The sequence below is a fragment of the Periophthalmus magnuspinnatus genome, chromosome 23 (assembly GCF_009829125.3).
Source record: "Periophthalmus magnuspinnatus isolate fPerMag1 chromosome 23, fPerMag1.2.pri, whole genome shotgun sequence".
Taxonomy (NCBI): Eukaryota; Metazoa; Chordata; class Actinopteri; order Gobiiformes; family Gobiidae; genus Periophthalmus; species Periophthalmus magnuspinnatus.
Genome location: NC_047148.1, coordinates 3,629,111 through 3,644,174, shown reverse-complemented (window position 1 = coordinate 3,644,174; position 15,064 = coordinate 3,629,111). Strand labels below are relative to the sequence as shown.

General features: G+C 37.2%; 1 protein-coding gene across 6 annotated transcripts in view; it reads left to right on the top strand.

Moving 5' to 3' along the window:
* The window catches only part of cald1a (caldesmon 1a), a 167,164-nt gene that overhangs the window by 141,837 nt on the left and 10,263 nt on the right, over positions 1 to 15,064 (top strand). For 5 of the 6 annotated variants that reach the window (XM_055231765.1, XM_055231764.1, XM_055231762.1 and 2 more), the window contains 4 exons: positions 28 to 103; positions 1,415 to 1,549; positions 5,081 to 5,176; positions 10,058 to 10,123. In XM_055231765.1, coding sequence (XP_055087740.1) covers positions 28 to 103; positions 1,415 to 1,549; positions 5,081 to 5,176; positions 10,058 to 10,123 — 373 coding nt within the window. Of the gene's footprint in view, positions 1 to 27; positions 104 to 1,414; positions 1,550 to 5,080; positions 5,177 to 10,057; positions 10,124 to 14,049; positions 14,088 to 15,064 lie in introns of all 6 variants that reach the window. The other variant, XR_008649218.1, reaches the window with a different exon arrangement.

The window sequence follows — 15,064 nt, the reverse complement described above, 5'->3', positions numbered from 1 at the left end:
CCTAATTTCTGTCCCTCTGTTTCACAGTGCAGTGAAGACGTCTCACTCTCCAGTGGTGTCAAAGATAGACAACAGGCTGGAGCAGTACACCTCTGCTGCTCAGGTCAGAGCGCATGCTGTGGGCTGCATAAATGTGTTAAAATATGCTTGTAAATATCTAGAATGAGGTTCAAGCATCACACAGAAAAAGTGAATGAACTGTATAAAGAACAACAAAATGTACATAACTTTATACTTGGAGGTCTTATAAACATCATCATATCATTTATACCCGTGTTTAGATCAAATCCTAACCTCTACCCTGTATGTTGCTTTTGATTTTTTTTATTTTGAAGCATGTGCCATTGTTCACTTCAGTTCATAAATATTTAAATTTAATTTCATCCAGAATGCATGTGTCTTCAATGCTTCATAAAGATGTGAGTCTGGTTGCTGGGGTGTCTCCCCGTTTTCAAATGGGCATGATTAACAGGTGGATTAGAAAAAATATCACAGGGACTGAAAAACATCACATATTTCTGCAGAATCAATGACCGAGCCACTAAACTTTGTTAATCTCAAGTGATTTTATTTGTAAATCATATACTCATTCATTCATTCAGCCACTGGAAAAAAAACGAAAAAAACAACAAAAACAGATGCACTATCACGTTTGGCTGGGCTTGAGAGAAGGGTGTGGGGACCAGGCTAATATCAGTCTGTAAAAAAAATACAGAGATATCATCCTGAAATTGCCAGGTATCTAGTTTCTAGGTTTTGGAAACTGAAAAACCCTTTGCATTGCATTGTTGAAGGAAGCGATCATTCAGACTAGGCCTAGGACAATAACAACTATATCAATTTACCGTTCTATATATGAAAGTTGGAACAACATTTTACGTTTCTTTCTGCTATTTATTTATTACAGCGTATGGTTTTTTACAATATTGTACATTAAAAATGTTTAATTTTTTATGATTTAGTGTTAGTGTCAATAATTAGTTGCAAATTATCGTTTTTCGTCTATATTTGCTTACATATTTGCAGCAATATATCAAAACTTCAAAATATGTTATTGTGCCAGGCTTAATTCACGCTCACACCATAATAAGGTGAATGAAATGCCTTGCTCATGGACACATCGGCAGTATGCATAACCACTGAGCCATTGCTGCCCCAGTTAATTACTTATTATGCTGTGCTGTTCAGATGCTAATTGTTTCTTAAAACTATTTGAATGTTACTAGTCAAAGCAGAATATTAACACAATATTTGTCAGTGCACTTTGACATATCAAAGAAACTTTGCATCTCCCACTGTTATTAGTTGGCAGTCTATGAGAATACTTCACAACTTGTAGAGCTAAAAACATGCTAGCTTTGATCAGAGCTACAATATTTGTTTTAACTAATTTAAAGTGTGATTTTATGTGCAGAGAGAGAACAAGGAGTCTCGGTCTCCTCGCTCCGGAGCTGTGGACCTGCCTCTTGTCACCGACATCAAGAATATCAAGAGCATGTGGGAAAAGGGCAATGTGTTCAGCTCTCCTGGAGGGGGCAGCACTTTCAAGGTAAACTCATTGGCAGAGTTTAAAGGGAGGCTGGGGTAGCACTGCCTCCCATGGTGACTTAGTGTGCAGCTACATTGTACAAAAAGCTGAGGATTTGTGTAGCACAGGAAGAATACCCATTGATCTTTTTATCTGAATATTAGTGTCCAAACTGTTTTATGCATAAACTATTTAGAGTCATAATGAGAGATACCATCCTTCTATAAGCTGCACAAAAGTGTTTTGTTTTTTTTAGGTCTCCAGTGATTCAAACACAACATGAGAGTCATTAGGCTGTGTACAGAGAGTAGTGCAGACATCATGTACCTCGCATGCGGCGCAGTTTGGCACCTCTTTCTACATAGCAGGGGGCAAGATCCTTATGCATTTATGAACTTGTGTGGAGCTAAGCTGCAAGCTTACACTCTTCAAGCATACTTTTGGCTTAGTTTGAAGTTTGTTCATATTTTATGTGGCAAGGATGTGGTGTTTCCTCTTCTGCTCAGTTATGGTGATATGAAGGCTGATATTTTCACTACTACATGTGTTTACGGGTTAACGCATACTTTACCTGCTTTTTCCTGTTCACCTGCTACTCCTGAAATTCTTCGTGTTTTTCATAAAGCACCCATTCTGCTCTCGGAGCACCGCCTCACTATGAAAACCAGGAAACCATGAAAATCCACAAATGTCCATTCTAATCAGTCCATTAACCTTGCTCTGGCATACAAATGCATGCGGATTTGTAACTGGCACAATTATATACAATCTATAAGCAAAGTTTGCCTCTCCCAACCCAAACATCAAACTCCGCCTATGGGTAAACTACTGATTAAGTTTATATTAGGGTTATAAAGATTGACTGGCTTATCTAGAATAGGTTAAACAGTTAGAATTATAAGATTTTATATGTGTTTTGAGTAATTCTGATGTAATGATATTTAAATGTCTGACCACACATAGAGCACAATGGAATGGGGAAATGGGTTTTTGCTAAAAAATGCACTAAACCCAACTAAATCTTGATTATAGTGGATATGGTGTAGTCCACTTTTAGACCTGGTTTAGCCCTAGGTCAGACTTGGAATAGTCCTGTTATTTACTTGATCTGGACTTACTTAATACTTAATATCTGGAATGTTGGTTGATGGTTGAAAATTATTTATTTCAATTTTTCAATTATTATTTTCAGCTCTTATAAACTGAAATGATTACTTGTATACATTTTATTTTGTAATGGGGGACCCAGGTCAGTTAGATGGTTAATTTGGGGATCCTGGACTGAAAAGTTTGGGAAACCCCAAACAGTAAAACCTTACACAGCCTATATCTAAGCCTTTCTTGCTGTGAGGCAGTGGGGCTAAACTTTATTCCACCATAAATTAATGCTGTGTGTACCTTAGCTAGTCTTTTATGCGTTTTAATGTTCTAATTAACATAAGTTTTCAAGATTCACTAGACATTTTGCCAGTAGACAATTATGCCTACTTTGCTCAGTGATACCTCATCATCATAATTCATTGCACTTTAAGGAATGCAAGCCTCCTGGCCTTTGTATTACACAGAGAGCATATGGGGTAAATTCACTGTACCTATATTTAGGTCACTATAATTACTATATCGACTTATCGTTCAATATATGAAAGCTGAAACAATACATTTTTGGGCTCAGTGTTTATCATATCTATATTTTCTTTGCAAAAGTTGTAAATTTGTTGTTATTTTTGTTGTAATACAATAAGTTTTGAGCTGTAGAGGGTTCAATAAATAACTTCTGTGTCTAAGCATTAGTTCATTCTGCTATTTATTGCAGCTTTGGGCTTTTAATGACCTTGTCTATTTAAAACTGGTTTACTGGGATTATCCTGCTTTATTTTAATTGTATCAGTGGTATAAAGTAGTTTCAATATTATCTTTTATCGCAATATTCTTCTGTAGCAATATATCTTGCTCATAGACTTTATATATAGATGGGCATAGCTAACCTGCTAACCACCGCATTCCAAACGGGAAGTGAGCTTACGGCTCCATCGACTTTGGCTCAAATTCACTTTCTACTGAAAAACTGTCACTCCTCTCTACGTAACTGTTGCTATTAGGCTTGACATTTTGGTCTTAATATGTTCATATTAACCCACGCTACATGATCCTGGTATTTTTATTTCGCTATTTTGTCCATATGTCAAAATATGAACATTAATAACAGACAAATCAGGCATCTTCTTTCCATAAGGTTGCTCCTGCTAGTGTTTGATTGAGGTTTGATTGATTGTGTTGCAAGCTACCTGCTATACCAGAGTTGCGAGCGGTAAGGGGCATGCTCCGAATTGGCTCTTTGGTTGCTATGATAGTTGCGGTTGGAATTCCAAATATGGAACTGGGCTCCAAATTTGCCCCCATAACTGCTCGCCTCCTTGAGCTTCATTTGACTGGAGCTGAACGCTATGGGTGACGTCACACTCCCTTAGTCCACTTCTTTATACGATCTATGATCTTGCTTCAAAATTTGTTATTGTGACAAGCCTATTTATGTTATTACTGGCTTACATTTTGAAATTAGATTGTATATTCGGGCAGTGACGTACAATCAGGGGAGAAAAAATAAATTAAATGGTTATTTTTATCCAGTGATTTGTTCTATAAAGTTATTTTCTATTTAACTTTGCAATTTTATTTTATTTTTTATTAAAAATCACTGAATTTTTACTTTTACCTTTCAAATACTGAGAAGAGACGTGTAGAGAGGCACCATGGACTGACTGTGCTGTGCTCAGCAGTGACAGCTACTGCTTTAAGCGGCTGTGGAAAGTCACCTGGCCTCATGGTAGGGGGCACTCGTGAGCCCAGGGATTCTAGCAACTCCTGAGGCAGCAGAATAGTGACACCAAGCTACAGTTTAGAGTTAGCAGGTTAAGTTTAGCAGTTCACTTTTTTCTTCTTGTCTGGTCCTACTTTTTAAAACAAGGAAGATTACATATTAAAGCTCAAGCTATTTTCTAAACTAGACTTTCAGGAGCAGGAGGTTATAATTAAAGGAAGACCAACGCCAGAGCTAAAGGGTTTGCTCTAGAATACGTGACGAAAGACTCGCTCTTTTCAAACAGAGTGGTACAGACGAAAAGGCTGGCTGTGTTCATGTGGGGGTTTTTTTTCATAGTATTAGAGCTATTTCATAAGGACTTTGGAACTTTTATTTTGAAATTCTTTTTTATTCTGGTCCCAAGTCACTTACTATGAGAGAACTTGGCCCAGGGCCAAATTTACTTGCTGACACCTGGTTTACATGTTTGCAAATCTGATTGTGATGACATCAGAGCCTCACAAGCCTCACCGCACATCACTGATTTGGGGGAAGACACTTCAAACCACTTACTTGATAGCCTATATCCCTATATCCATATGCTCTGTGGATATTGTACAGCACAGTATGTCCCATTTGTTCCACACATAAACACGCTGACGGAGGAAAGAGCCAGATTCTCTGGCACTTCCTACCTGACCCATTTGCCAGTGACGACAAGGTTAAGCTGACCTCTGACCTTATCCAAACAGGAAGCAGCTGTGATGAAGACAGGCGTGGCGGGCCGCATCAACGACTGGCTGAATAAAACCCCGGAGAGTGGCAAAACGGCGGGAGGAAGACCTATGGTAAGCTGCTAGTACAGGAACGTACACACAGATATACTGGAATACTCAACCATCTATACTCAGCTAATAGTTAAGCTATTTCAAAATGTTATCACTCGAAATCTGATGAATTATTTAAATCAGTTATCTGCCCACAAATGTACTCACAATGGCCAGTTTTGTAGATGTAGTTGTGTAGTTATGCAAAATTAGAATAGTAAGTATATATATCTATCGGTTTCAGAATGAGGAAAAATTAGGACCGTTGTTTAATAAGAGTAATTGACAATTTAAGCAATCTTTAAACAATCTTTTGAATAGGAAAAGGTCCTTAAAACATATAACATTGCATATAACATTTTAAGGACTGAAACCAAAGAATAATAAAACATTTATAAAATGACTGTAGTGTGTAATCTTTCAAACAATGGTATAAAATTATATCTGTTATTTTTACCTTCCCTACACTTAACCTTTCTGATGGATTAATTGATGGCACATACTGGTCTTACTTCAACTATTACTTCTACTGCAGTTAACATTCTCTTTTACTACCATTACTTTTTACTACCATTACTTTTTACTACTACCACCTACTTTATTACCCCAAATACCTTTTAGATTATATAATGATTTATTTAAATTGCTCTAGGACAATTCCTTTCATATATATGTTGTTAGGTTAAAAAAAAATACTGCTGCAAAAAATACTCCCTTTTGTTTGTATAGGCCTATTTCTTCTTAATTTTCCTAAAAAAATAAATAAATAAATAATAATAATAATAATAATAATAATAATAATAATAATAATAATTAAAAAACATGTACAAAGTAGTCTTATCTTATGGCATAAATGCCATGTTAAGTACAAGCTATGTAGCCATTAATTCATGTCCCAAGTATATTCCATATAAAGACATTTCCACAGACTTGACTAATGATACCAAATATTCTAATGATTATCGCAATGTTTTAAATAACCCATTTTGTAAATAGCTACAATGAGGAAGTAAAAAAGTGTATTATTCTTCATTTCCTGCATGTTTGTGTGACGTTATTTGTCTGGTTCCATCTAGTGTCCTCTTTACCGTGTAGTTCAAGGCTTTTATATTGGTTAACATTAACCACTGCTGTTGTCATAACATCCTCATGCAGCATTGGGCCGTGATTGCAGATTTGGCATATGTTTGGTAGAAAATGTCACTTAAGCATTTTTTTTTTTTTTTATCATAATTTGTGTTTTATGCTTCTCCCATACTTATGAGCTTGGATGTGTGCCAATTCATCATGCCTCATGCACTCCTACGTTAATTAATCCAGCCAAATGTTTATGTAAAAGCTTGCCGGGCAGTGTAATCTATAATTGTTATCTATGTTATAATGTCGTTTGATCATCAAAAACATACCTGTTTTGTTTCATTCACAGATGTTTAGTGCACAAACACTGCATATTTAGGCTCAGTTCTTTTCTGAAACTGAAAACACTCTGTTCCACCTTGTGATGTCATGTGGTAATACAGAAAGTGCTCCACTGTGTTTTTAAACTTCATACACCTTCACTAGAATCATTCGGATAATTTCAGCCCTGGAATTGCCAATATCTACTGAACTAAAGGTAAAAGGTAGCTGTTAACTTGAAAACGTTTCTGCATCTAGCCCCACTATTAATGCTTCAGTGTTTTGCCCTGTTACATCTTCTATAATATGTGACCTCCTGATATTGTCCAATGTTTGTCTTTGATGTATAAATTCTGTCTGATCTAGATTAATTATCTCTAGCAGAATTTTTCTAATCAACAATATGGAAGTAAATAATTTATAGTCTACATTGAGGATACTTATGGGTCTATAGTTTCCACATTCTTGTTTGTCTTTATTTTCTTTCGGGATCAGTGAAATAATGACTTCACTCTAGGAGGGAGGTATTTCACCCGTTTGTAACACCCAGTTAAATGTTTGCAACAACAGTGGTGCCAGACTCGCTTTCAGGCATTTATACCACTCCCCTGTGTACCCGTCAGAGCCTACGGATTTACCAGATTTTAACTTTTTTATGACAAAGTTTACTTATTTAATTGTGATCGGCTTTACTAACATCTCATTTTGTGAGTCTCAAATTTTAACCAGCTCAAGGCCATTCAAAAACCTATTGATATACTCATTAACTGCTGGTGGTTGGGCATATAACTGATGATAGAATTTCCCAAAACATTCTTTAATTTTCTCCCTTAAGTCTACAACCTGACCAGTAGTAGGATTTTTTTTATTTTATATATTGTATTTTCCCTTTGTTGTTTTCATAATTTATAATCCAGGATTTTTGCTGATCTTGCTACAACCTCATAGTGTTTCTGTTTTAAAAATGTCAGCTTTGTTTGCACTTCTAGATTATAAATCTCATCTATGTGTTTTTGTACCATCTTTATTTCAGACCTCAACTGCACATGGAATTTATATGAATTTCCACAAGGTTCTCTTTGTATCTTTTTTAAAAATCTACCGACAGGACTATTGGGCTATGATCTGATAAATCCATCGTTGATATTTGAGCATCCTTTATCTTAAGTCTATCAGAGCTAAAAACAAAGTACTCATTAATCCTCGAGTATACTGAGTGTGGGCTAGAAAAATGTGTATAATCCCTGGTTGTTGGGTGCATATCTTTCCATACATCTATAACACCTAATTCCCCATCGAGGATCTAACTTTTTTGGTTAGTGGGTTGCTCTGAGTGCTACTTCTTGATGAGTCCAGATTTGGGTCTAGCCTGGTATTAAAATCGTCACCACAAATCACCAGTCCATGGGACATGGCCATCAACTCAAAGATGCTTTTATAGAAGAGCCAATCACTCCCTGGTGGAGCGTACACATTTATCAAGGTTACATCAATGCCCTCTAATCTACCAGTAATCTTAATGAATTGGTCTCACTCATCTATAGTCTCGGACCCATGTTCATATGTCAGCCCACTCGATATTAATGTGGCAACTCCTCTTTTATGAGCCTGTTTATATGATGAGCCCAGACATATGTGTTTCCTGGAGAAAAGCTATTTTTAAGCCTTTTCTTTAGTTTAGAAATAATTTTTGTTTGCTTAATTGGATTTAATTCACGTTAATAGAAATGCATTTCAATACAGCACTATGCATATTTCCTTAGCGGAATAAAATACTTAATTCCAATCAAGACCATTGTGTAGCTACCCCTTTTAACGTAACAACAAACATGAACAAAAAAAAAACTACAACTAAACACTGAAATAGTTAAAACGGTTAAACTGAGAACATTCATACCCACTTCAAAAGAAGAGGTCCAGACCCTATTGGACCTTGTCTCCGAGGGAAATCCTCTTTGGCCAGTTTGGCATTGAGGGCCCTGTAAAACAATCATTTCACTATTGTCCATGACATTAGTTAGTTCACGTCCTGCATCCAAGTCCTTAAATTCTTCTCAACATATATCCACTCCGTACCTGTCCATTTTAGGTGTATCAGTTGCTAGTGCTCTCAGTTACCTCCCGCCTAAACACCTGTAGCTTTTCCTTAAATCCCTGTTTGGGTCATCCCGGCGCTGGCATCCAAGTGTACCGCTGTAGCTTCACCAGAAAGAAAACCGGGAGCTCCAGCCTCGTTACCGGTAAACCTCTATCTGCCGGATCTGACGCAGCCTCCTCTACTGAATCATATATCTTTGTCTCGTCCTTTAGGAAGACTTTAAGTCGAGCTGGATACAGTGTTTGGAATCATATGCTGCTTGCTTTAAGGATCCTCCTTATCTATTTATATTCCTTTCTTCTTGCCAACACATCTGGCGCATAATCGTGATCCAGGTTGATTTTGCTTCCCTTCCATGTGAGGCCTTTCTTTTGCCAGGCAGCTCTGAGCATGTAGTCTTTGGTTCGATAACTTTGGAATAGGATTGGTATAGATCTGGGCTGGCTGTCCTTTGATGGCCGCGGTGCGCTCTCTCAATTAGCAAATCTTTAGTGGTTGGGAGATCCAGGTTTTCATGCAGTAACTGCTCCACAAATAGGATAACTGATACAGCTGTAGACACCTCAGCTCCCTCCAGGACACCGCAAATTCTTATGTTCTTCCTGTGGGAGCGCCCCTCTAAGTCAGATGCTTTTAACTGAAGCTGCACTTGTTGCTTCACTAACTCGGTGATGATGTTCTCCGCCCCCTGCACACGATCATCAGTAGTTACGAACCTTTGTTCCAATCTCTCATTTGTCTGTGCAATATCTTTCTTTAAGTTGGCTAAATTGTTTTTTATTCTCCCCTCGTATATCTATAATTTCCTTCAGGATTAATGACAGTTTATCCTTGCCACCAGCCTCACCGCTGCCCTCATCTTGGCTAACAGAGTTAGCATCTTCTTTGTCAGTGTTTTTCTTGGAGCAGTCCTCCTTGGACCTTTCTTGGATGTCATTTTGTTCCCCTTTTAAAACATTACTAGTGCAACAAAACATGCTTTTTAAGTTGGCTTAGGGGATGTTTTGAATAAATTTGTCACTGCGGAATTTTCACGTGACCATCTCTGGTGACCGGAAGCCAGGACCTTTAAAATTCAATATTGTGCAGATCCATTGCACAAACTATAGGTTATTTCATTTTCTCCATGACCTTAAATAGGAGAAATCATATGCCAGAAATATTGTCTATTTTCATTATAACAATATTATGAAGTCCCTAAATTTCACTGAAAATACATTACCTGGCAACAGAGCTTATAGAGTGTACTATTTTCCACTTGAAGGTACTCTTTGCTTACAGCCATTTTGTCTACCTCTGCCATTGTCCTTCCCAGAATCTACAATGTTACAATAATGATACATTTTCAAATAAGCAAATTATACACACTGGGAACATGGTAATTTATTTGTGCCGTATTCCAACAGGACCTGAAGCCAGTTGACGTCACCAATAAGAGGAGTCTATGGGAAAACAAAGCTTCTCCAGCCAAGGTACAGTATTATTATTTACAAGTAGAGAATAAAAACAAACCTTTGCTCAAATGACCCATATAGATAGGCAAGGTAAAGTTTTGGTAACTGTAAAGTAGTGGACCTACTTAGAACTAGCAGCAGTTGTAAGGGACTATACATGTTATGAATAATTTGTAGTGGGTGTAATAGTAGTAGCCGTTGCAATTACAGTAACATCAGAAGCAACAGCTTCTAGTAGCAGCTATTGTAGTAGTAGTAGTACCATGAATAGATAGTAGTAGTAGTAGTAGTAGTAGTAGCAGTAGTAGTAGTAGTAGTAGTAGTAGTAGTAGTAGTAGTAGTAGTAGTAGCATTAGTAGTAATAGTAGTAGTAGTTGCAATTACAGTAATACCAGAAGCAACACCTTGTAGTAGCAGTTGTTGTAGTAGAAGTGGTAGCATGAATACACATGAGGACAAAATTGTTGGTACCCGTGGGTTAATGACAGAAAAACTCACAATGGTCACAAAAATAACTTGAATCTGACAAAAATAATAAGAAATACAAATTCTATGAAATTTAACCAATGAAAGTCAGACATTGCTTTTTAACCAGGCTTCAACAGAATTACTTAACAAATAAACTCATGAGACAGGCCTGGACAAAAATGATGGTACCCCTAGAAAAGACTGAAAATAATAACCAAAGGGTTAATCCAAGGCGTGTCCACTAATTAGCATCACAGGTGTCTACAATCTTGTGATCAGTCAGTGGGCCTATATATAGGGCTACAGGTCATCGTTGTGCTTTTAGTAACATGGTGTGTACCACACTCAACATGGACCAGACGAAGCAAAGGAAAGAGTTGTCTCAGGAGATTAGAAAGAAAATTACAGACAAGCATGTTAAAGGTAAAGGCTATAAGACCAGCTCCAAGCAGCTTGATGTTCCTGTGACTACAGTTGCACATATTATTCAGAAATTTAAGATCCATGGGACTGTAGTCAACCTCCCTGGTCGTGGCCGCAGGAGGATTGTTGATGACAAATAAAAGAGACAGATATTACGAATGGTAACAAAAGAGCCCAGAAAAACTTCTAAAGAGATTAAAGCTGAACTTCAAGCTCAAGGAACATCATTGTCAGATTGCACCATCTGTCGTTGCTTGAGCCAAGTGGACTTGACCAAGAAGGGCACCATTGTTGAAAGTAAATTATAAAAAAGCCAGATTGGAATTTGCCAAACTACATATTGACAAGCCACAAAGCTTCTGGGAGAATGTCCTATGGACAGATGAGACAAAAATGGAACTTTTTGCCAAGGCACATCAGCTCTATGTTCACAGGCAGAATAATGAAGCATAAAGAACATCCAAGAATGGCTCAGAGGAAAACATTGGACTATTCTAAAGTGGCCTTCAGTGAGCCCTGACGTAAATCCTATTGAGCATCTTTGGAAGGAGCTGAAACATGTCATCTGGAAAAGGCACCTTCAAACCTGAGACAACTGGAGCAGTTTGCTCATGAGGAGTGAGCCAAAAAAACCTGCTGAGAGGAGCAGAAGTCTCAATGACACTTACAGGAATCGTTTGATTGCAGTGATTGCCTCAAAAGGTTGTGCAACAAAATATTAAGTTAAGGGTACCATCATTTTTGCCAAGGCCTGTTTCATGAGTTTATTTATTTTTTTATAATTTTGTTGAAGCATGGTTGAAAAGCAATGTTTGACATTGGTTAAATTTCATAGAATTTTTTATTTAATATTACTTTTGTCAGATTCAAGTTATTTCTATGACCATTGTGAGTTTTTCTTTTATTAACTGATGGGTACCAACAATTTTGTCCATGTGTGTAGGTACTAGTAGTAGTACCATTAGTACTAGTAGTAGCATTAGTCGTAGTAGTAGTAGTACAACCCTAATTCCAATGAAGTTGGGATGCTGTGTAAAATGTATAAAAAAAACAGAATACAATGATTTGTGAATCCTTTTCAACCTATATTGAACCAAATAAACTGCAAAGACATGATATTTTGTTCAAACTGATAAACTTTATTCTTTTTATGCAAATATTCTATCTGCAACACGTTCCAATAAAGCTGGGACAAGGGCAACGATAGAATGGGAAAGTTGAGGAATGCTTAAAATACACCTGTTTGGAACATTCCACAGGTGATCAGGTTAATTGGAAACAGGTAAGTGTCATGATTGGGTATAAAAGTCATTCACAAGCAAGGGTGAGGCGAGGTTCACCACTTTGTGAACAACTGCATGAGCAAAAAGTTCAACAGTCTGAGAACAACGTTTTTCTCAATGTATAGTTACAAGGAATTTAGGGACTTCATCATCTACGGTCCATAATATCATCAAAAGATTCAGAGAATCTGAAGAAATCTCTGCACATAAGCGGCAAGGCCGAAAACCAACATTGAACGCCCATGACCTTCGATCCCTCAGGCAGTACTGTATTAAAAACACACATGAATGTGTAAAGAATATTACCACATGGGCTCAGGAACACTTCAGGAAACCATTGTCAGTCAACACAGTTCATAACTACATCTCCAAGTGCAAGTTAAAACTGTACCATGCCATATATCAACAACACCCAGAAAAGCTGCCGGCATTTCTGACCCCAAGCTCACCTGAGATGGACTGATGCAAAGTGGGAGAGTGTGCTGTGGTTTGACGAGTCCACATTTCAAATTGTTTTTGGAAATCATGGATGTCATGTCCTGTGGGCCAAAGAGGAAAAGGACCATCTGGATTGTTGTCAGCACAAAGTTCTCAAGTCAGCATCTGTGATGGTCTGGGGGTGTGTTAGTGCCCATGGTATGGGGAACTTGCACATCTGTGAAGGCACCATTAATGGTGAAATGTACATACAGGTTTTGGAACAGCATATGCTGACATCCAAGCAATGTCTTTTTCAAGGACATTCCTGCTTGTTTCAGCAAGACAATGCCAGGCCACATTCTGCACGTGTGGTTTCGTAGTAAAAGAGTGCGGGTACTAGACTGGCCTGCCTGCAGTCCAGACCTGTCTCCCATTGAAAATGTGTGGAGTATTATGAAGTGCAAAATACAGCAAGAATGGGAAAGGATTCCTCCTGCAAAGCTTCAACAATTACTGTCCTCAGTTCCCAAACGCTTGATTGTTGTTAAAAGGAAAGGTGATGTAACACAGTGGTAAACATGCCCCTGTCCCAGCTTTATTGGAATGTGTTGCAGACATCAAATTAAAATGAATGAATATTTGCATAATAACAATAAAGTTTATCAGTTTGAACATTAAATATCATGTCTTTGTAGTTTATTCAGTTCAATATAGATTAAAGGATTTGTATTCTGTATTTTTTTTTTAAAGTTTTACACAGCGTCCCAACTTCCTTGGACTTGGGGTTGAAGTAGTAGTAGTAGTAGTAGTAGTAGTAGTAGTAGTAGTAGTAGTAGTAGTAGTAGTAGTAGTAGTAGCGTTATTATTAGTAGTAAAAGTAGTATTATTAGTATTAGTCGTAGTAGTAGGTGTAGTAATTGTAGTAGTAGAGATTTCCGGGACACTATGTACATGTTTCTAGTAGTAGCAGTAGTAGTAGCAGCAGTATTAACCTGGAAAGTCCCACTGAGATATAAAATGCTACTGTTTGCTACTGTGTAGGCTTTAGAAGTGGTAGCATTATATATCCTTTACCACTACTACTCCTACTACTACTACCACATTACTGCTACTTTCAATACTTCTTCCACTACTCTATATATACTAGTTTAAGTGTAATTCTTTCTTCGAGGGAAAATGAAAGTAGTTCTCCATACATTGGTCTGAGTCCAGCTAATGCTTCTAAATGGTTTGTGGTATTGGACCCTGTATTTGTGTTCTCACACCACTTTCCATCTGCTTTCTATTAAATGTTAAAAGAGCCGCAGACAGAATAACATTCTGTATCTTTTCTGTGTTTGTCTTTTAAAGAACTTGTAGCTAGTAGACATCAGATCTGGAAGAGAGAGGTAAAAATGCTGTGTTGCTTCAAGGCTGAATGTGCTCTGGCCTTATACTTTTGCTACCTGGGAAAATTGTGTAGTTTCTATTGAAGTTCTTGAACATTTTTAGGTTAACACAGTCAAAACCATCTTAAAAATGAACAACGGAATGTAACCATGGTTGGTTGGTTTTGTCATCTTTCTTATATAAGATACATTATCAAATAAAAATTAAATTGACTAACATTTTAAAATAACTACCCTTTAATTAGGTTTCATAAAGCAGGAAAATACTATACATATACTTAATTCATACTGAACAAATATTTAAGTTAGTAGTTAAAAGTTAAAAATTAAGAATGATACCCTAACCCAGGGGTGTCCAAACTACGACCCAAGGACCCTCAGACCAATTTTTATTTGCCCTCAAACCTTCACGTGAAATGGCCCAATTGATCATAATCAGTACTTTTTATGGCAAATTTGAGTAATCCTACCAATATAACCTAAATAACATCACGTTGCATTGTCAAACAGACCAAATGTTTGTATTTCAAGTCTTATTTAAAGTATGAAGTCAAAAATATGTTAAATGGTCCCATCTCAGTTATCCACTGTATTGACCACTGGCCCTCTGTGTCGCATATTTTTCAAGATATAGCCCTGGAAAAAGTTTAGGCACCCCTGCCCTAACCCTTTAATAGGCTCTGTACACAACAGCATGCTTGCTAGCTCACAGTGTCCCAAAGCTAATGCTAACTTATATTAAACACATAGGATATATAATAAACAAAATATTCAAATTAAAAGGGATTGAAGTAACAACCTACCTTTTATATTTTCCGAGATCATTCAGCACTACTCTTTACATAAAAGCACCCACCACTTATAGGGCAAAGGCGATTCATTTTGTAAAGTTATTCTGGGTAGTGATTGCTTTGTCCTTGCTCGGTTGCCATGTTTGTGTTTTGGCTTGCTTTGTTGCCAGAGCTGCTTTAATTGGA